This window comes from Bos indicus, chromosome 13, assembly GCF_029378745.1.
Source record: "Bos indicus isolate NIAB-ARS_2022 breed Sahiwal x Tharparkar chromosome 13, NIAB-ARS_B.indTharparkar_mat_pri_1.0, whole genome shotgun sequence".
NCBI classification, from domain to species: domain Eukaryota; kingdom Metazoa; phylum Chordata; class Mammalia; order Artiodactyla; family Bovidae; genus Bos; species Bos indicus.
In genome coordinates this window covers 54,503,428-54,525,902 of record NC_091772.1, presented here as the reverse complement: position 1 = coordinate 54,525,902, position 22,475 = coordinate 54,503,428, and the positions used below count along the sequence as shown (strand labels likewise).

The window sequence follows — 22,475 nt, the reverse complement described above, 5'->3', positions numbered from 1 at the left end:
GCAGCTGCAATTCATGCCACAGGCCATGGAGCAAGCCCGATGCTTGGAGACCGCGGACACGCGAAGTCCAGACCCACACTGTACACTTCAGCTGGAATTGTCCTCTTTCTCTGAGATTAGCAGAGGCCAATGTCTAGGTCTGGGGGGGGCAGTGGGGAAGGCCCAAGCTTAAATAAAACGGTTATAAAATAAACAATAGGACTGTCCTACTGATTTTTATAGACCCACACAGAGCTGAACTTGATGCAACTCCCCACAGCTGCCACTGCTGCCTGGGCGGGAGATGTGCTGAGGAGAGCACCTTACTACTGGAACACCTTGTGAAAGGGTCAAGTCTTTTTAAATTACAACCTAAAGAGCCAAGGGTAGCGCTGTACTAGCCTGTCTAAATGGGGCATCTCAGAGGGACCACTCCCCCTGGTGCAACTGAGCATCCCCAGTTCTGACCAAGGGAGCCAGCAGTGTCCACCCTCAATGACCACAGCATGACCCTCCCACGTTAATGCCTAAGTCCGAGGGTGTCCCAGACTTCAACCCCAGCTGCAAACCTAACAGCTAGGCACTCTACCCAGGTATATGGAGATGACCATGACCTCCGTTTCCTAACAAGATACCTGAAACGACACAGCATCAAGTACCAGTCAGTGTAGGATAAATGGCAAGTTTATGAAAACGACAATGTCTGCTTGTGAGTGGCTGGGAAAACAGGCCCTCGTGAACAGTCTGTGAACATTTATCAAGGGCCCCCCAGTGCTCCACACAGAGCAGGCAGCATCTCTATTCCCCGCGGGGGTGGCTGCTTCACTGTGACCTGGTAGAGAGAACTAGGCGAGAGCAGGTGTGTTTATGGGGTGCTCCCAGCATGGACACAAATCTATGACCATCACCAGGAGACCGGTTTGAAAGAAATCCAGAAACATCCAAGTGATGGTGTTCTCTAGTAAGATTGTAATGAGAGCAGGATGAACTCTAGAGCCCCTGCCATGGAACGAGCCCCACACCTGAGTGGAACAGGAGGTTACATCCAGTTCACAGCACATCCTGCCTACCCCCCATCCCCCAAACCAAGCTCACAAACATGTCCACAGCTGTAACTGGGCTTCCAGAGACTGCTACTTTCTGGGGTTTCTGCTTTCTTTATATTCTGTATATTGTCTTGTTTTCTATGTATAAATTTATCTTTGCAACCCAAACACAGTACAGCTGTCTTTATACTGGGGGAGGCCCCATTTACCTTCCTGTTGTAAAGTATATTAAATATCACTTACACATCTGCATCAGCATATGAAAAACAAAACCATAGCACCTGATACCCGTGAGAGAAACAGCTGCTTTACAAATTGGGCTCCCAACCTGCCCACAGCTGAAAACCCACATATAACTCATATTCGGCCTCTGTGTATGCAGACTGTGCAGTACTGTAGTACTTACTGCTTAAAAACAGGCTCTATGCGAGTGGACCTGGACAGGTCAAATCTGTGTTGCTGAAGGGTCAATTACACGACTCAGAAAGAGGAAAAGACTAAGAGTCGCCATGCTGTGCTGTGTGCTTAGTTGCTCAGTCACATCCAAGTCTTGGCGACCCCACGGACTATAGCCATACAAAACAGTAATCCACTTCTGGACATACAGCTGGAGAAAACTCTAACTCAAAAAGATACACGCACTCCAAAGTTCACCGCAGCACTATTCACAAGAGCTGAGACACAGAGACAACCTAAATATCCACCAACAGATGACTGGATAATGCAGATGTGGTATATGTATGTAACAGAATATTATCAGCCATAAAAAAGAATGAAATAATGTCATTTGCAGCAACACGGATGGGCCCAGAGATTATCATAGTAAGTCAGAGAAAAACTATTTACAAAACAGCAAAACAGACATAGAAAACAAAGTCATGGTTACCAGAGGGGAAGTGCATGCTTGGGTAGGAGGATAAATCAGAAGTTTAGGGGAAAAAAAAGAGGCCTGAGCAAGAGACTCCAGGAAGTGTGAACACTTCACATCAAGTGAGGACTGTCTGGCCTATCCACTCCCAATTAGTATGTGTCCATTAACTGTTAATCGTGGAGATTCTGCAGTGGAATTAACACACATTATTTGATGCTGGCCATAAATAGCGTCATGTTAGGTACCCACTGTTAAAGATGCCACCGTTTAAATAAGAAGTGCACAAAGGACTGTTTAAGGAAAGTTTTCTTAAAGGATTCTCAAGGCCACCAGGTGTATGAGAAATCAGTCTGCTCTTGGACACAGTGCCAACTTCAGGGACCCAAGGACAAAGTGAGTCAGCCTGTGAAAAACTCAACCCTGGCTCTCAGGAGCCAAGTGGAAGTCACCAGGGATCTTGGGACAACTGTGTACAAAAGGGAAAACATGTCCTGTTAACAGGAATATAAAACAACCAGGACCTGGAACATCTGAAAACACATACGAAAGAGACCCAGCCTGTGGGTTGCCTGGGAAGGGGCCCAGAGCCTCTAAGGCCTCTGTGGTCATAGAAAGACTTACAGTGTCAACAGCAGGTCCCACAACTCCAGTCATAAAGAAGATGGGATCCCAAGTCCCACTCTAATCCATCCTCTCCTCAACCTGAAGACAAATCCCACCCTCATGAAGGCCCACCTGAAGCACTGGGCACCATGTCCAAGCCCCATGACACACTTCCTCAACAAGCCATTGTTATGTTCACACAGGCGTGTGTGCTGTGAGGGGCATGGCTGGCCAGAAAGCAAAGGTCACTGCGGGAACTAGCAGATGGTAAAGGGAACAGCCAACTGCACAACTTTTAATTTGTGCCCTTTCTTATCAGCACATAATTCACTTCACTTGATACAGCCTGAATAATCAAATACTAATAAAGGACAGTTCTTGGTGGAAAATCAGAACTAAGTTAAAGATATACCTTATTCCTAAACTCATTGCTAAAATAAGCCTGCAAGAACACAACCAACTAGGAAACAATGCTTAGCAAGTGCGTTAGGCAAGGAGTTTCACAACAGGGTTGGGGCTGGGTCTCCATAGCTAACCCTTGACACATCTATGCCATGTTAAAGTGGGCCAGTCATACAGATGGTTATGTCTATGCACCAACCCCAAGTGCCAAAAAGGGCCCCAGGCTCCAGGTTATGTGGCTGGCAATCCTCATAGGTCCCTGTTACAAGTCTCCAGGCCTGAGAAGGCCACCCTTCTGGTCTCTGCTACAGCCAGGGTGCTTGGCACACAGGATGCAATAAATATTTGTTGAATACAATGAGAAGTCTTCCTAAAGGTCACAGATCGTATTTCCTTAAAGTCTCCAGTTAAAGCACCTTCCTTGGAAGCACGTTGAAACCAGAACTACATAGCTCTGAAGAAATCAAAGAACATTTGTCTGGGGTTGGCCCAAAGGCCCAGTTAGAACCCAGGTATTCCATCCTGGGCAAGCTCTTTACAGGTGCTTCAGCTTCTGGGAGGTTAGAACAGGTACAGAGCATCATAGTCACTGAAACGAATGAGCACACATACAGTGCTCAGAACAGGGTCAGCCTGGGTGGACTGCCCACTGTGAACTGTTGCCAAATGGAGGCTCAGCCTCCCCCATACCAACCAACACTACAATGAGGTATGTGAACACATAAACACACTGAAAAGATCTTAACATCTGCCTTTCCTTCCTGCAAAATCCCCAAGATCATGAGGCTCAAATCTCATTCTATCAAGTATACAAATTACACGGATGTTACCTAAGGCCAACACACGAATTAAACAGTATCTTCAATTTCACTCACATGCTGTTGTTGTAAGGTCCCATCTCTAAGCTCATTAATTGGAGTGCTGGATTCAGAGCAGAAAACCTGCCCTGACCTCCAGGGTTTCCCAAGAAATAACAGAAAGCAAACGAGGGCGTGGGATCAGGACCCAGAGGCCTAAGCCAGAAAAGGGATGGCAGGGCACATCTCCCGGGAAGCTGAAAGTTACCCCTTTCTACTGTGAGGTCGACCAGAGCATAAAATACAACATAAATTTGAATCTTACATCAAATCGACAAGTGACGCAATAAAAGCTAAAAATCTGCATTTTACGGCTAGGCACATACTCTTTCAAAAAATGAAACCAATTTTCTGAAAGTCTTTTTCGTTGTTCTCTACTTCCCACAGCATCAAATACCACATAACTATCCTAATGTCATCCTTTACAAGAGTAGTCGACTAGAAACAAGCGAAACAAAAGCGACAAAAACCACACTTTAGGGTGAAAAAAAAAAAAAAAAAGACCGACAGGGAAACTTCACCTCCTTTAAGATGTCTAGAGAAACTACTCTGGTTAAAAAAAAAAAGGGTGGTGGGGAGGGGGGAATTCAACCCTATGTTACACAGTTAAGGCAGAATCATTTCCATGTACCAGCAGCTAGACCAGGAACTTCTAGGAAAAAAGCATCGCCCCGCTCTAGGGTCACCCCGCTGCGGGTCACCGGGCGGCGTCCTGCTGGCGCACTTCAATCCGTTTCGACCACGATCCGGCGCCTCGAACACTCCCGCAGCGAGCGGACCGGGCCCGGCCCCTCGGAGTGGACCCTGTCCAGCAGGCCGGCGCCCTCCGCCCCCCTGCAGCCCACTGTCCGCGCGGCCCTCCCTTCCCCCTCCCCGCGGCCGCCGCCATCTTCTCCGCTTGGCGGAGCGCGGCCGGGCGCGGGCCCGGCAGCGCCAGGCTGGCTGGCCTCCGGGCCGGCCATCCCCGCCCGTCCCACGCGGTCCCGCGGGCGGCCGCCCCTACGCCCAGCACCCCGGCCGCCACTCACCGTGGGCCGCAAGCCTCCAGGGTTTCGCAGCCATTTCCTCCGAGCGCCGCAGAGTGGGCGGGCGGGGTTGGCGCCGGCCACCGAGACGCGTGAGGTAGAGGGGCCGCCCGCGCTCTCAGTGGAGGGAAGACGCTGGCCACCGAGACGCCGGGGGTAGACGGGCCGGCCGCAACCCGAGCAGCGCCCCGGCGCGGCGGGCGGAAGGAGGAGCCCGGCCCAGGCCCAGTCCCTGCCCTGCGCCGCACAGTGGCCGAGTCCAAGGGCCAAGGCTGGCAGTGTAGGCGGCGCGGCTCCCGTCGGCCACCCTGGGCCCAGTTTGTGACAGAAAAGGCAGGCACCCGGACGCAGAAGCAAGGCGCCGCGCTCCTTTCCCGCCGGACTGCGTTCCCAGCTTCTCTGGACTCGAGCCCGCTCCCTACCGAGCCAACCAGCTCAGCGCCGGGGCAGTTCCAGTCAGCGCACACAACCGGGCACACCTGCCTACGGGGGCTGCAAGGAAAGGGATCTGACAAATGATAACCCTCCACCTGGATTTTCTTCACTCAGTGCTGACTAGTATCAATTAACACCCCAGTACCTGTGCGTGCTTAGTCGCGTTGGACTCTGCAACCGCATGGACTGCAGCCCGCCAGGCTCTTCTGTTCATGGGGATTCTCTAGTCAAGAATACTGGAGTCAGTTGCCATGCTCTCCTCCAGGGGCTCTTCCCAACCCAGGGATCAAACCCAAGTCTCCAACATTGCAGGCGGATTCTTTACCGTCTTAGCCACAAAGGAAGCCCCCCCGCACCTGCCCCTCCCCAAATACTCAACAAGCAGACCTCAGAGGGGAAACACCTGCTACCTTGGGACGCTGGACCCAGGACAGTAACTCCTTGGCTGAAGGCCTTTTGTCTCCATCACTGCCTCTACAGGTCCCTTATTCCACATTCCTTAAAAGCAGGAACCTCTCAGCAAAAAGTGCCCTGTGTGTAGTAAAGCTGTGCGTGCCCAAGACCCTCCAGAGGGCTGCCAGGTGCTTCTGTAGGGGAGCACTAGGGGCCTGGGAGCAGGTGTGCTTCTAAATAAACATCTGGAAAGACCACACAGCCTGCCAGGCTCTCAGAAAATGCCCCTTTTCTTCAAAGAATTCCAACACAATTTGTTTCTGTTGGTGTGATTCCATTAGGACCAACCACTTCCATGGAATCTTGCAGACTAACTTCATACTCCAACATCTTGACCTCCTTCAGGTTTGTCCCAGATAAGTGTAGTGAGAAGTTCAGAAACATGACAGATTAAGTGGAAACTGGCTTGAACCAGGAGTATGATCTTGGGCAAGCTGTCTGTTGAATGGGACTCATATGCTGGGGTGCAGGCGAAGCTCCCTGCAAAAGGCTCCCTAAATGGGAGCTGGAATGGGGAAACCCCACCCAACCTCTCTGGCTGAAAATCTTTACATGAAGCAAACCCAGCAGCAACGTCTTTCTAGGTGAGATTTTTTTTTTTTTCCCAATCTGTGTTGTCTTTTCACTTTTTAAAAAAAATTAATTATTTTAATTGGAGGCTGATTACAATATTGTAGTGGTTTTTGCCATACACTGACATGAATCAGCCATGGGTGTACATGTGTTCCCCATCCTGAACCCCCCTCCCACCTCCCTCTCCGTCCCATCCCTCAGGGTCATCCCAGTGCACCAGCCCTGAGCACCCTGTCTCATGCATCGAATCTGGACTGGCGATCTATTTCACATATGATTATATACGTTTCAATGCTAATCTCTTAAATCATCCCACCCTCGCCTTCTCCCAGAGTCCAAAAGTCTATTCTTTACATCTGTCTCTCTTTTTAACTTGTGTGCGGCTTCAGGAGGGCACTGGGTCCTGTGAATGACATGGAAGATGGGGCTGCCGATGGAACAGGAGGAAGCTCTGGGCAGAAAGCTCAGGGGACAGAAAGAAGACCCCAACAGGAAGCCCCACCTGTGCCACTACAGTACTTGGGTTGGGGATGGCAGCTCAAGTGGGCACTCGGGCAGCAAAGGAAAGGAAACTGCACCTCCCCACCTACCCCTGCAACTGGCCTCCCTTTCTAACCTCCCAGTGGGAGCTGGTCGTGACCATGGGCTACAAGGTTCAGAGGCATCTGCCATCTGCGGGAGGACTCAGGCCCTTGTCCTTCTACAACCTCTTCAGGTAATTCAGTTCATCTACTGTCACTCCTCACAGGAGCTGCTCTTCCCTGGTGCAAAAGGCATTTCTAGAACTGCAGTTTGGGTACTTTTCGTTGACATCTACTAGCTAAGAAGGGGCTTCCCTGGTGACTCAGATGGTGAGAAATCTACCTGACATGCAGGAGGTCTGGGTTTGATCCCTAGGTCGGGAAGATCCCCTGGAGAAGGGAATGGCAACCCACTTCAGTATTCTTGTCTGGAGAATCCCATGGACAGAGGAGCCTGGCGGGCTGCAGTCCACGGGGCAGCACAGGGCTGAACAACTAACACTTTCACTTTCACTGCACTTTCAGCTAGGGAATACCTTCTCCTAACAAACTTACTTTAACAGCTAAACCCAGAGGAACAAACAGGTTTAAAAGGAGTCTCCAATTGACTCAAATACCCCAAATACACAAATAAAAATCCTGAAGTTCAGGGAACTGACAACAACAGTGGTTCAGAGGTTAGGAAGCTACGCAAGCTCCCAGGCCTCAAGGGGTTTCAGTCTTTGAGGAAAAATATGGGAAAAGTACGACTGATGCATCCTCCATATGTGTGGACACCAGGTCCTGCCACAAACACCCACGAACAATTCTGAGGAAATTTATGAAGGCGGAAAAGCACAACTGGAAGAGTCAGGATTCCTTTTTAGAAGACCGCTTCCTGGTGTTCGGCCTTCTCTCACCCCCGAGTTAAAGCCCACTGGAAAGCAGGGTCCTGAGCAAAGCACCCCATCTCCTGGTGGTCAAGTGCAACCCTGAGAGACAAGGTAAAGTTTGTCAAGACCCTCTCCAAGGACAATTTAAAACCAGATGAGGCAGCAGCCAAGTCGCTTTATTGTTACTCTTGTTCAGAACTCAAGGATGAACAGGCTAGCACCCACCCTGCAGGCAGGCCAAGAAGGGGTCAGGAAGTCGGGGTCAATGGTAGGGCCACTGCCTGGCCCTGGGGCAAGGTCCCCAGTGAATCTGGACCCAAACTCAGACCCAGGTCTGGGCTGGAGGGGAGACGTCCGGGAGAAGAGAGGAAACCAAGGGCCAAAGTCACGGTGGGACCCCCTTAGCTCCTCCTCCCTGGCCTTGGTCACCACTGGGTGTCTTTGAATAGCTAACACATGTGCCCTCTAACCCCAGGGGCCATGGGCTGCAAGGCTAAGACTTCAGAACAACGCTGCTTACTCCTACCTTTCAGGATGGCTCCTGATACTAAGACTACTTTCCCCGTAAATTTAGTGAAAAGTAAATAGCTAACTTAAGAAGAAATATTTTAGTAAGTATGAGACATAAGAACCGTATTTCCTTGCTGGCTAGTTTCATCTCAAGTCTCTAAAAGAACACACCAAATAAAAAAGCCAGAAAAATCAACTCCTATCACAGAAAAGCAGTTTTGACAGAAAAGCAGTTTAAGTGTAAAGCGGACACAAGCACGTGGCGTGCTGCCTCCACCACACTGTGCCTAGATTCTGCATCTCCTCACTAGCTCGTCCATCACACCACAAGGGCAGGTGACAAAGGAGAAAGGCGAAACAGGCCCACAGATCTGAACCGAATTCCGAAGGTGGCTGGTAAGCAGGAACAGGAACCTCCCTCCACAGGGTGGGAGGGGATGGTCAACTGAGACAAGGAAGGTCCCAGAGCAGGGCCACAGCCGCTAGTCCTCAGACGCAAGTATGCATCGACAAATAACTCTTGTTTTTTAGTCACTAAGTCGCATCTGACACGACCCCATAGACTGTTGCAACCCCACAGACTGTAGACTGACAGGCTCCTCTGTCCACGCGATTTTCCAGGCAAGAATTACTGGACCTGGTTGCCATTTCCTTCTCCAGGGGATCTTCCTGACCAGGGATTGAATTGGTCTTCTGCACTGCAGATAAGATTCTTTACCTTTGAGTCACCAGGGAAGCCCTAAGTAACTGTACTGGCTACATTTTAAGAGATTATTTTTTCCAAAATTAAAATACTTGAAAAGTGAAAGATTCACTAAAATCAGGTCTAACAGTGGCTTTTTGGATTTGTCCAAAAGAGGAAAAAAAAAAACAACCATGTAATTTCCTGTGCTTGCCTGGATCACAGAAACAAAATGGTGAAGTGAGAAAAGTGTATTTGAAGGAAATCTCAACAAGAATAATACAAGTCGAGCTATTAGGAAATTGCAAAAGGATACCCAACAGGTTTTATTCTGAAATTTCAACAATCAATATAGGAGACCAAGAATGTTGCCTTTTACAACTATACAGAAAAACAAAAAATCTTGGGATTCTGTCAGCATACAAAAGTTCCTCTCATTCCAATGGAAAGTAAAAGCATTTAAAGAGTAAACATAAGAGGCTTTTAAAGTCAAAAAAAGAAAAAACAAAATTTGGCAAGTGTTTTTAAAAAGGAACACATGGTTATCAATTGAAACAATGGCTCATCTTTATTCAGTGTTCTATCTCCCATATCAGACATCCGATCAGAACTGGGCTAATGCAAAAACAAAACAACCAAAACCAAACAAAAACAAGAAACCCCTTAAAGCATATACAGATAAATTTTCAATAGCTGTGCACATATACGTTATTAGGCGTTTATATACACACGTGCACGTGTCTGTATCTATAACCAATGTACTTATCAAAGCCCTCTCCAGGCAAGAGGGAAGGGAATGGAGAGTTTCAGCAGAGACGGTCTGCAGCCCACTGCCTGGACAGGGTAGGTAAACTGCCACTTGAGCTTGCTGCCCGTGCCCCGCTGTCCAGCCCAGGCCATGTGTTTTAGGTAACACCTCGCTGGACAGTTTATGTTACGTCCTCTGCAGGAATTAAAAACTCAAGAAAAATATTACTCTACCCATCCAAAGAAACGTATGACATAACCAGTGCTTGCTGGTTTAGTGGTATAATCCAGAAAGGGAAATACAGTCCAGCAGGGAGGGGGAGGGCGACCATCTCAGACCCCACGACACATGCTTCACAGGGTCTTCATTCAGCTAATTCATCTGGATACATGCAGCAGAACTAAAGCGTAAAAACAGTCTTCCTTACTCCTTCCAACAGCTTCAGGATCAATCTGAGAAGACCCTGAGTAAAGTCAAGGCTATGGCACTTGACCTTTGAGTGAACTCCGGGAGTTGGTGATGGACAGGGAGGACTGGCGTGCTGCAATTCACGGGGTCGCAAAGAGTCGGACACGACTGAGCGACTGAACTGAACTGAGTGGTAAGGACATCTAGCCATTACTGGTTAGATAGCATCACCAACTCAAAGGACAGGAATTTGAGAAAACTTTGGGAGATGGTGGAGAACAGAGGAGCCTGGTGTGCTGCAGTCCATGAGGTCAACAAGTGTAAGACATGATTTAGCAACTCAACGACAACAAGAACCGGTAACAATTCTGAGCAGCAATGTCCAATCAGCTTATGCCTGACCCTGAAGAAACAGGTCTAATTTGCCAAATTCCCTGGAAAGCAGGGCTCCAGCATTCAGGCGTTTGACTTCATGCTTTGAGGGTTTGACAGTAAGACAGAAACACCCTCTAAAACACTGCGGTTCTGTACACTGTGCCTGACACCTGGTTGCTGAATAGTCCAGGGTTTGATTAAAGGAGGCGCTGTGTATTTTATTATCAAAACACATTTCATTTTAAAGTAATTCTTGCATGCTCCTTTAAAACTAATAAACCTTAACAACTCTCCTTAAAAACTCCACACTGTTCTCCATAGTGGCTGTACTAGTTTGCATTCCCACCAACAGTGTAAGAGGGTTCCCTTTTCTCCACACCCTCTCCAACATTTATTATTTGTAGGCTTTTGGATCGCAGCCATTCTGACTGGTGTAAAATGGTACCGCATAGTGGTCTTGATTTGCATTTCTCTGATAATGAGTGATGTTGAGCATCTTTTCATGTGTTTGTTAGCCATCTGTATGTCTTCTTTGGAGAAATGTCTATTTAGTTCTTAACAATAACCCTGTGTACGAGACAGCAAAAGAGACACTAATGTATGGAACAGTCTTATGGACTCTGTGGGAGAGGGAGAGGGTGGGAAGATTTGGGAGAATGGCATTGAAACATGTAAAATATCATGTATGAAACGAGATGCCAGTCCAGGTTCAATGCAAGATACTGGATGCTTGGGGCTAGTGCACTGGGACGACCCAGAGGGATGGTATGGGGAGGGAGGAGGGTTCAGGATGGGGAACACATGTATACCTGTGATGGATTCATTTTGATATTTGGCACAACTAATACAATTATGTAAAGTTTAAAAATAAAATAAAATAAAAAAAAAAAATATTCCAGACATGGGTATACAGATGAAAAAAAAAAAAAAACTGCTCAATTTCCCTGGTGGTCCAGAGGCTAAGAATCTGTCTGCCAATGCAGGGGACACCAGTTCGATCCCTGATCTGGGAAGACCCCGCATGTCTCAGGGCAACTAAGCCTGTGCACTACAGAGCCCGCACTCTGCAAGAAGAGAAGCCACTGAAATGAAAACCCTGCACACCTCAACTAGGGAAAACCTTCACGAAGCCAGAAATTAATCATTTTTTTTTAAAAATAAGGGACTGCTGATCTGTGTGATTCAGTGCCATTCTCAACTTCTTCCTCTGCTCTCACTCGGCCCGGACCCGTTTCCCGTCCTTTGTCCATATCTACTGAGACAGCTTTTAGCGAAGGTCTTCACCCTCACTCACTCATCTGTTCCTCCACGTTCTCAACAAGTATCTATGGAACCCCTGCCACGTACTAAAAGTTTCAGCTCTTGTGAGGGTCACATGTTGGTGGAGAACTGTGACACTATCAGGCATCAGCGACATAGAACGGTGTGCTGAAGGCAACGAAGGGATCGTTTACGGACCAGGGGAACACAAAGCGGTGGACGACACCCTACTTGTTGGGATGGTGTTCCCACTCCTAGGCACTGGCCTAGGAGTGTTGCACACAGACCCATCTCCTGAGAGCCCAGAGGAAGGGCAGGGTGCTGAGGCTGGCTTTCAGCTATGCTCACTCTGCACAGACAAGTGGGGAGTCGCTGATGGGTGTGAAGAGGGGGCCAGGGACAAGAGAGATGACCCTGGCTGCTGTATGGGCTTCAATAGGAAGCCAGTATCTGGACAGAATTAAAGCAGAGCAAGACCACTTCTGGGGGTGAGGGGCCATTAACCTATGACCCGCAGAGCAGGCGCAGCTGAACCTTCTTTAGGCTGGAACACCCTAGCTCTTTAGGGCACCGGATTTGTTCTTGTGCACCCTTGAAAAGAATTTTAAAGATCTGCACCCCTCGCCCACTGTAAAGCTGGTGTGTAAAGTTATTCAGAGGATTAAGTGCTTGAAAAGGATGTAATTGCAGACACACTGTATTTGCATTTTAAATAGATTAGGACCAAAGCTTTGGACTTGCAGATTTAGCTCAGTTCACTAAAGAGAAATATCCACCATTAGTCGTGAGAAATATCCACCATTAGTCGTCTTTGTCTAATCTGTTTACCAAATTGCACTTACTTTCTGCAACAAGTCCCACTGCATTTCCACGCAATCACATGAAACCATCTAACTCTGACTTTTAACAGGAAGACACTGGAGTTCATTGGATTCTAAAATCTTTTAACTTGACTCTCCAGCAACTGGAAAACGGGAACGACAGAGGATGAGATGGATGGCATCACCGACTCGACGGACAGGAGTTTGGGCAAGCTCCGGGAGTTGGTGATGGACAGGGAAGCCTGGCATGCTGCAGTCCACAGGGTCGCAAAGAGTCGGATACGACTGAGCGACAGAACTGAACTGACCTGGAAAACGAGACCTTGCTCTGACGTAATCTGTACTCTTTTCCCGTGGACTCACAATAATAACCGAATAAAAGCGTGAATGTCTTCCTGCGCCTCCGCGACCCCTGCCGCAGGGCAGGAAGACCCTCCTCGAGCAGCGGCCGCAGTACCTCGAAGCCCCAGGTGCACAGGCCTGCGGTCCCCGCCCAACCTGAGCGCGGATTCTGAACCACGGGCGGGAAAGACCACCGGGCCCGTGGGAGGTTCCCTGAGGGCAGGTCTGGCCCTGTAGACTTGTTCTGGAGCGAGCTGGTGTGCGCTCTCCGCCGCGGTCGCGTGCCCCAGAGCCCACCCCAACCGTCGGAACCGAGAGCTCCCGCCGTCCGCGCTCGGGCGGCTCCTCCCGGGCCTGCGCGAAGGCAGGCACCGGGTCGGCAAGGTCCCCTCCTCGGGGCTGCGCGGAGCACCGGCGCCTGTACCCCCTCCCCGCCCCATGCCCTCGGGCTTACACAAACGACGGGAAGGGCGCTGGGACCTTCTCCTCAGTCTAGATGTCGCCGTCTCGGCGCGAAGTTACCCTACAACGACGCCTCCACGGCGGCCATCTTACCCAGAGGCAGCCGATGCCTTTTGACTCTCGCGCCAATCCGTAGAGCGAAGGAGCCGTGAAAGGAGTTCTGCGCAAGGACGGAAGCTGGAGTCCCGCGTTTCCGGGCGGCCGCCGCACCCCGCCCCCTCGTGAAGGCACTTGATTGGCTGCCGACTCGCGATCTCGCGATCTCGCGGGAAGTGGCTAAGGGGGCGGCCGCCGGTGTGTCTGCCCTCCCGTTCCCCGCCCCCGCCTCCGCCTCCGCCGCGACTCCCGCCTCCGCCTCCCAGACCCCGGCGCCGCCACCTCCCCCTCCCCCCCGGCCCCGCCCGGCCCTTCGAGCGGCCGCGGAGACCGCGCAGCGCGGCAGGCGGGATCCGCACGGTAAGATGGCCGCGGCGAGCCCAGGCGGCCGGGCCTAGCGTCCCCGCCGGAGTGCGGCGGCCGGGAGGCGGAGGGCCGGACTCTGGGGTCGTGGCCAGGAGGGATCGAGGCGGGCCGGTGAGGAGGCTGACCGGGCTGCGAGGTTGCGCTGGCCGGCCGACCGTGCAGGGGGCCTGCCGGTTTCGGACGTCCGAGCAGGTGTCCTCGGGCCGCGTTCTCGGGGGAGGCGGCTCCCTCAAGAGTTTCCAGGTCCAACTGTCTCCTCTTCCTAAGGCGGCGGAGTCCGGGCGTGGACTCGGTGTTTGTTGTTGATGGAGCGTGTTTTGAGGGGCGGCGACGCCTGCTGGGAGGTGATAGTTCTCCACAAGTCGCACAGGTCTGCGGCGGGAACTGTTTGCACCAGGACCGCATTCGAGCAGACACTGAGCTGCCGAGACAGGACTTTGCTCGTGGGGCGAAGGGTTCCTCGCCGTGCGTACTGTTTGTGGGGTGTTTAAGTGCTCAGTTTTTCCTGCACAAAACAGAATGGGTCGGTTCTTCAAAGTTGTTAACTTTCCAGTACTGCTCTGTCGCCCATGAGTGAGAGTTTTCGCTAGTGGCCGCAGCTTAGAGAAATGACCTTGTGTGAGGGACGGCCCTTGGTTTTGTCTCAGTCAAGTTCTCTAAGGCGGATCAGAGTTGGGCATGGCATCCCCCAGCGACCAGGGACTTCATCTTGCTCCCCTCTGCTTTCCCACAGACACTGTCTCCCTGGGCGATCTCTGGTGAAGTCTTGGCTTTCAGTCAATTTGTGGTGGACATTGCCCTAATTAATGTTTCCATCGCCCAACTGGGGACCTGTAATCCAGGTGCCTGCTTGACTTCTCCTACTGTGGGTCTGATAGTCACCCCAAACTCGCCCGACTCCTCAAACCTGTTCTTCTCCCAGTCTTTCCTCATTTGGGACTCCATTCTCCAAGGTCTCAAGCTTGAAACCCCTCCATGATCCATGAATCTTCTTTTATACGTTCCCGCTGGGTCCAGCAACAAGGCCCATTGGCTCAGTCCACAAAGTCTTGTGGGCTGTGCTCTTGGTTCTTCCACTGCTGTCCTCTTGCTTGGGTGGCTCCTCACTGGTCTTTCTGCTCAGCTCTCACCACCCCACAGTCATCCCATGTCCACTGGGAAACCAGAGCCATCTTTTAAATTGCTTTTATTTATTGAGGTAATTGAGCATGTGCTTTGCTTTATATAAGGTAATATCCACAATACCTCTGTCAGTTACAAAGGATAAAAGGGAAGTGGACAGTGGATGGGCTTACCACCCATCCTGACACCCCTGCTGGGGTTCCCAGGGCCCCCTTTCCATGGTAACCACCTCCTGAGTTTCAGGGTTCACGCTCTTACTTGAAAAAATAACATGGTTTTTGCTATGAATGTATTTACTACTAAGTAAAAATTGTATAACTTGTCTTGTTTTTGTTCTTTAAAAAACTTCTGCCCTTGGGTCTCTGCTGCAACCTGCTCTCTTCATGCAGCTGGTTTCTAAGTCCCCTGTGTGGGCCTGGTCATGTATTTTAACTGCTTTAGTAAATTCTGTTCCATTGATACAGTTAGTGGCCCTAAAATCCACAAAACTTTGAAAACCAAAAGTTTTTGGTCTTGTTTTTAATTGATTTCTTGGCAGACCCCGACCCTGCAAAAGCTTTTAGTAACTTCTGTTTCACTCGGTGTGATCCTTATGCGTTTAACTGAAGCAGTCACGTCCAATCATGGGGTGCTGCCGCAGACCCCTGGGAGGATGTCTTGTGATACATATATCAAATAGTCTTTGTACAACCTGAATAATTCTGAAGTCAGAAACTGGTCTGCCCCAGGGCTTTGGTCCTTTGGGACTGCAGTCCTATGAACCATCGTTTGCTTGTCCCTGCTGCTGTTGACTGACTCCTGGGTGGGCAGTCTCCATAGTGTTGCCATCCTGAACAGTGACTCTGAGCACAGGCTTGTCTGTGTCTGGGACACAGTAGGCTGTTTTTTGGGGTCCCAGCTGGCAGAAGAGCCATCGGCGAGGAGCGGAGCACACATGCACAGTGCGTGCTGAGTGTGTTGCTGTGCAGTCCGTTCTGACCACAGGGTAAAGGGGCTCAAGAGACCATGCACATGTCTGTGTGAGCACTTGGTGTTGTCAGGCTGCTTCATTTCTGTCAGCCTGGAGGGTGTGCGAGATGGCTTGTCTTGAGCACACACATCATAGCAGGTGAATCTTCAGCTTGTACCTCTGCGTTCCACCCTGTGCTTAGAGGAGCATCTATCTATTAATAGACTGCTGCTGGGCCTGGAGGGCCTTCATCTGACCTGGACTGACCTCTTGACCTCCTGGTCCTCAGACTCCTGGCTCTTGCTCATGTTCATCCTGCTTTCTGAACCTCCCCAACCTTCTCTCTGGTCCCTGAGCCTGTGTTTGAGTCTCAGGCCCTCTGCATGTGCTGTTTTCCACATTTTAAGTATCTTCCCTCTCTACCCTTTGGTTCCTGGTCGCTGTGTTTGTATCTGAAATGATCACAATTGTGAGAATTTTTCACTAATTCTTAAAATATTACTTTTTTTCCCTGTAGAAGTAAATCAGAATGAGTTACACAGAAAAACCCGATGAAATCACAAAGGATGAGTGGATGGAAAAGCTCAATAACTTACATGTCCAACGAGCAGACATGAACCGTCTCATCATGAACTACTTGGTCACAGGTGAGGGCTGTGCTATGGGTGCTGCCTCTTGGGCACAATTCTCCCTTTCTGGGCTCACAAGCAAGACTTTACCACTGGAGGGTCCTGAAAGTTAGGTTGCATTCAGGCATCATGGAAACGCAGTGCTCTTGTAACCAACTTGGAACTACCATTTTAAAGAGATGTCCTCTTCTGGAGATGAAATCATGATTCCAGGTCTCTGAGATCTAAAGAAAAAGCCTTATTTCTTAGCCTTTGACATTTTGCAGTTGATCTACATCATTAACAATGTGCAAAAGTAGATTTAAAGTCCAAATAATTAATCTCTTCTGGCCAGTTTGGTAAATGATACTGGACTGTTTCAGAAGGTGTGTCCAAGTCAAAAGAAGAAAGGGGGAGGGGCCTGTGGAAGGTAATGCAAGTGCTCTGTGATAACACCCTGTCCTCCTGACCCTGTGGAGGAGAGGGTCGCTCTGCAGAGCTGAGAAAACCCACATGTCTCCAGAAAGTGAGTCTCCTTCCTGGAGTTCCAGTGACCTCGGCCCCCATCAGTCTCTGAGACTGAAGGAACTGTGTGCTCATTCACAGTGGGAGGGCGCTGTGCTGCCCCTGGAGCAGGTTGGCAGCTTCTCCACATAGGCCTGGACCCCAGTGCAGGGGCCTCAATGCCCATCCTCCCCTGACTGGAAGTTGAGGGGGTGGGGCAGGTGGAAGGAAAGGAAGTGTAGCTGGTAAGCCACAGAGGTGTTAATCCCACATCCCAAGAAAGTGCAGTTCTTACTAGAGGTTTTCATTCACAGAAGATGGGCTTTCTAGACATAAAAAGCCCTTGTGTTGGTATCTTGCTGATTTTCCAAGCAGTTGAAGGTAGTTTTCTTTTCCAGAGGGCTTTAAGGAGGCAGCGGAGAAGTTTCGAATGGAATCTGGGATTGAACCCAGCGTTGATCTAGAAACACTTGACGAGCGAATCAAAATCCGTGAGATGATACTGAAAGGCCAGATTCAGGAGGCCATTGCGCTCATCAACAGCCTCCACCCAGAGCTGCTGGATACAAACCGCTATCTCTACTTCCATCTGCAAGTGAGTTGCTTGTGGACACTTGGTGAATTAAGGTTCTTCATGTTAGCCATCCCCAACTTCCGGGCCACAGACCAATACCTCCTATCAGGTTAGAGGCAATAATTCATTAGAAATAAAGGACACAATAGACGTAACGTGCTTGAGTGATCCCAAACCGTCCCTGCCCTACCCCAGTCAGGGGAAAAATTGTCTTCCACAAAACAGGTCCTTGGTGGCAAAAAGCTTGGCAAGTGGACGTGTTAGTCACTCAGTTACGTCCAACTCTTTGCGACCCTGTGGACTGTAGCCCGCCAAGCTCCTCTGTCCATGGAATTACCCAGGCAAGAATACTGGAGTGGGTTGCTGATCCCTTTTCCAAAAAGCCTGGGGATGGCTGCTTGCTGTTATTGAGAGGTAATGAGGCTAATTTCATTAGAATGTTGCTGTAATTGACGAGGGAAGGGGTTTAAGTTAGCTGCTCTGCCATGTACCTCAGAAGCTGTTTCTTGCTTTGAAAATGCAAAGTCAGGAGCTTGGAATACTCAAAAACTCTGTCCTCTGAGAGGCCCTTTTCATAAGAAGCAGGTGCAGCCCTGGTGTGGGGGGTTGTCGCTGGCTGGGCGCAAGTTGTTCACCCTGTCTGCCTGGCCCCCAACCAGCAACAACACCTGATCGAGCTGATCCGCCAGCGGGAGACGGAGGCAGCGCTGGAGTTTGCACAGACCCAGCTGGCTGAGCAGGGTGAGGAAAGCCGCGAGTGTCTGACCGAGATGGAACGCACACTGGCCCTGCTGGCCTTTGACAACCCCGAGGACTCACCCTTCGGAGACCTGCTCAACATGATGCAGAGGCAGAAGGTGGGCTCCAGAGGGCTTCCGTCCACATCCTCTGTGGATATTCAGGGCAGGATTTCCAAAGAAACGGGGTGGTGTGTGTGGTGTGACCAGGACACTACTGGGAGGGCCCCACACTTTACTTGTGAAATACTAGGAGCCCAGGGTATTGAGACCCTTAAACGATAGTTAAGCCTCTTTGCCAGTTTTTGTTTCTTTTTTTTTTTAATCTGAGCTGGCTTACTGTGTGGAGACTCTTAGGAACGGATGTTCCAAGTATCTTTTGATGAAAATCCCACACTTTGCTCTCTGCCACGGCCTCTGTGTTCCCACCAACAGGGCAGCTCCCCAACCGCAGTCCCCCTTCCCCACTGCCCTGACTGCCCTGAAAAGAGGGTGTCCTTGGGGGCAGCATCAGGTGTCCTCCTAGGGCTTGTTGGGTGGAACTGGTATCTCATCCCTGCCAGTTCCCTCATGCCCAGGCTGGATGTGAGATCTGCTGACCATACCGTGTGCCCCTCTGGGCAAGGACTGTGTTTTATATCCCCAGAGTACCCGACGGTCACAGGCTTCGTGTTTGTTTAAATAAGTAGCCAGCCTCTCGTGTAAAAATGGTTTTGAAGACATATAAGATGCATCTTATAATGGCTCCTTTTCGCAGGTGCCCTGTATGTGAGGTGGTTTTTATTGGCTATCCATTTTCTAGGTGTGGAGTGAAGTGAACCAAGCTGTCCTGGATTATGAGAATCGTGAGTCAACACCCAAGCTGGCAAAGTTGCTGAAACTACTCCTTTGGGCTCAGAATGAGCTGGACCAGAAGAAAGTAAAATACCCCAAAATGACAGACCTCAGCAAAGGCGTGATTGAGGAGCCCAAGTAGTCTGTGCGGGGCCCCGCCGCATGGCCCCGGGCCCGCGGGCGCCACCTGGGACTGAAGATTTTTACGGCAGCAGAGAACTCTCTTCTCCCTTCTTTTACTGTTTGTGTGTTTTGTTTTGTTTTTGACCCAGCATCATTTTGAAAGGGAAAAGTGGCCCTTTTAAGCACTGGAAAACTCCCAGTGCAAGATACCGTCTCTTCTGGAAGGCCGGCAAGGACTGCCCCATGGCCTGTGCTCAGCGTTCTGGGCGCTTCAGCTCCTGAAGGCGCCTCATCTTAGGGCCGCTAGTCCACTTGAGGCCCCGCTCAGAGCACGGGGCAGCACTGATGACCGTCTCACTCTGTCAGCATCCAGGAGGACAGCATGTCCTCCTCCCCCCATCTCGGCCGGCCTTCGTGTAGAAGTGTTTTCTTTCCCTCTTTGGTTTTTGGTTTGTTTTGGTTTTTTCATAGGAAAGACTATATGAATTTGTAAATCCCAATTCAAAGACTTCTTTTGTGCGCGGGCACTAAGTTTGGTTGTCTTCCTGTTTGGTCTGGGTCGTGTGGCTTTGGGGGAGATGGGTGTGTGCGTGTGTGTATGCGGGGCGGGCTGTGTGTTTTTTAATTTTTTAAATATATATTTTGGTGCTGTAAGTGGTGAGAGACTCTTTCCTAGTGGATCAATGAACCATCTCTCCTGGGCACTTTTGTTGAAAATAAAGGTTTCTCCTTAATTTCAAGAATGACCACAGTGGTCTCTCAGAAGTATTCATCATCTCAAGCACAACTTTTGCTTTTGGAGTGGCTTCCCGGGGTGACCATAGTGACGCTGTCTGGTACCTACAGCCAGAAAGGGACAGCTCCCGGTGACACGTGACAGTGCCAGGCATGTGCTATGGTGCAGTGAGCTCTGTGACCCACACTTTTGCCTCTCGCTCTGTCAGCCAGTCTGGCAGACGTCCAGCTCCTATTCCCTCATGTCTGTCCCCTGCCCGGTGCCCACTGCCGTCAGTGAGTCCTGAGTGCAGGCTCAGGTGTTGGGGTTTGGGGCAGGTGGCCCAGGGTGCCAGTGCAGAGCTGCTGGCCCTCAGTGAGACCGGTGGAGGTGGAGGGGCCCTGGCGTGCAGAGCTCCCCAGGGCTGATGACCCCCATACATCCTCTGGTGAGAGCACCTGCATGGCTGGGATTCAGTTCTCACCTGATCCCTCCCACAGGGTGGGTTGTGCTGGCACCTGGGCTCTGCAGAGATGCACGCCATCAGCAGCCAAATTGAGAGAGTCTGTTGGCCTTGGTGCTCGGCTGGGTAGGTCTTTGGGAAGGTCAGGTCTTCTCCGGCTGCGGGGCGTCTTCGTCACATCCCCATACACTCAGTGTTTGTCCCGCAGGGTCTGTGGCTTCGGCTCCTCTCCCCACTCACTTCCGGCTGCACGTGGAGGCTGCAGGTCGTTGGTTTTCAGTGGGTACAGCTTCAGGCAGAGTTTTCCCTCCCCAGTCACAGAGCAAAGGCGAAAGTGCTGAGGTCTCTGTATATCAGGAGACCGTCAGGCCCTGGACTGGCCCACCGTGGCAGTGATGAGCTTCAGCTCTGTCTCAGTCATCAACTCAGATGTGACCTTTCTGTATGATCATTTCCTCTTAAGATTTGGGAATAAAAGTAGGGAGAAAGGGGCCTTTAATCTTCAGGTGATAGTTAAATACAGCAGAAGCTGAAGAAAAATATTAGGGAAGTAGAGGTAAAACTACACTTTTCGAAAAGCACGAAGTAATTCAGCATATTCCTATCCTTTACTATTAGTGTATATAAGATAATTTATGTGCATCATTAACATACAATCAATCTGACATTTTTCAAAATAGTGGGTTTGAGATGTATGTTACCGGGTAAGAACCATCCATGAACCATGGGGACCTGTGGAGGGCCTGTCACGTGTAGGAAGTGCTGTCGAATGCTTCAGAGAAGTGCTGCTGGCTTGTCCATCATTTAGTCAGTGAGGGGCTTGACCAGTGAGTGCAAAGACCCATGTGAGCTGGGTGCCAGTGAGATGTGGAGAATTCAGATGGTGCTGTTGGGTTCTTTCCCTGTGTATAAAGAGTGTGGTTCCTTCCCCATAGGCTGGAAATCTTTAAAGGGGCGGCTTTGCAGACTTTTCTGTTTCCTCCTTTTGCAGTCTTATTTTTTTCAGCAAGCATTTCAAGGTAATGAACATTAAGTATATCGATTTTTCTACTTCATCTCATTTGGATCTCGCTGTGATGTTTGTTAAAATGTGATGTTTTACCAGGGTAGTTTATGTCTTCTTTTTTACACTTTCTGGTGGAAAGTGCCTTGAAATAAATAAAACGTGACAATATTTTGGTGCTCTGTGTTCCTGATACTGTGAAGTCACATGAGGAATGACCCCTAGTTTGGATTCTTCTGAAGCATAGGGATTATTGCAAGGCACATGAGAAATACTGTATTTTGTTATTTGAATCAAGGTTTCCAGCTTCTAGAAAAGGCAGCTGTTGTTTGGGATGGTTCCTGTCGTGGACTGAAATGCCAGGGGTGAGCCTGGTGGCTGCAAGGCTAGCTCTGCTGTCCAGCCGGGATGCCCCCTGAAGACAGACGTGCAGAGCAAGCACGTGATGGGCAGCTTTCCTAAAGCAGCGTGACGTCTGTGCTTTCCCCAAGTGCGGACTGGGCTGCACAGGGGCCAGAGGTGGCGAGGACCCTGGGGACACCCAGGCCGTGGTCCAGCAGGGCTGCACTTGACCAGAAGTTGTGCCAGGTGTAGCAGCCCATCTGTGCTGCGCAGTAAGGTCGGGTCTGGAGGCCGAGGAAGGTGAGGTCACGACATAGCAGAAAGGCCTTTGTGGTGTGTCTAGGCAGCAACTCCAGTAAAACTCGTGCAAGGTGCACAGGCCCCAAACGAGTAAGAGCCGAGGCCCCAACACCAGTGGGCGTGGCGGGAACAGCCATCACCAGCATTGGGGGCCAGGGTTAGTCTCTACAGGACCCACTGATCACTCTCCACCTTGAAACTCAGGAACAGTGGGTTGGCTGGATATGAGGTCCCTCACAGAGGTTACTGGAAGCTGGAGGCGTGTCCAGCTGCTGCCAGCGTGAGCGTGGCTTCCTCTCGGGTTGGGACACGTGGTCTAGTGGCCCTAGCTGACACCCAGATCTTCTGCCTCATGGAGGATGGCCCGTCCAGCTCAGAGGCTCAGGAAGGGGTCGGATGCTCACCTCTGGCCCTCCATTGGCCTCTGTGCATTTCGAGCAACCCTCCACCTCTTGTTCCCCACTAGCCAAAGCTTTCTCACCTTGGGCCTGGAG

The 22,475-nt window shown here is 50.4% G+C and overlaps 2 protein-coding genes across 10 annotated transcripts in view; one reads left to right on the top strand and one right to left on the bottom strand.

The window, feature by feature from the left end:
- The window catches only part of DIDO1 (death inducer-obliterator 1), a 50,889-nt gene extending 37,380 nt beyond the window's left edge, over positions 1–13,509 (bottom strand). For 2 of the 8 annotated variants that reach the window (XM_070801313.1, XM_070801315.1), the window contains exon 1: positions 13,339–13,509. The gene's annotated coding sequence lies outside the window, so the exon portion shown is untranslated. Of the gene's footprint in view, positions 1–4,786; positions 4,966–13,237 lie in introns of those variants that run through there. The other 6 variants (XM_019972066.2, XM_070801314.1, XM_019972071.2 and 3 more) reach the window with 3 other exon arrangements.
- Positions 13,510–13,543: 34 nt separating this feature from the next.
- On the top strand, positions 13,544–21,510 carry GID8 (GID complex subunit 8 homolog). 2 transcript variants are annotated; one of them, XM_070801317.1, is made up of 5 exons: positions 13,544–13,701; positions 16,296–16,425; positions 17,289–17,485; positions 18,124–18,321; positions 19,004–21,510. In XM_070801317.1, exons 2-5 carry the CDS (start codon positions 16,308–16,310, stop codon positions 19,175–19,177), a joined length of 687 nt encoding a protein of 228 aa, XP_070657418.1. In that variant the 5' UTR covers positions 13,544–13,701; positions 16,296–16,307; the 3' UTR covers positions 19,178–21,510. The 2 variants fall into 2 exon arrangements, with proteins under 2 accessions (XP_070657418.1, XP_070657419.1); XM_070801318.1 differs by having other exon boundaries at positions 13,697–13,818.
- The last annotated feature ends 965 nt before the right edge of the window (positions 21,511–22,475 follow it).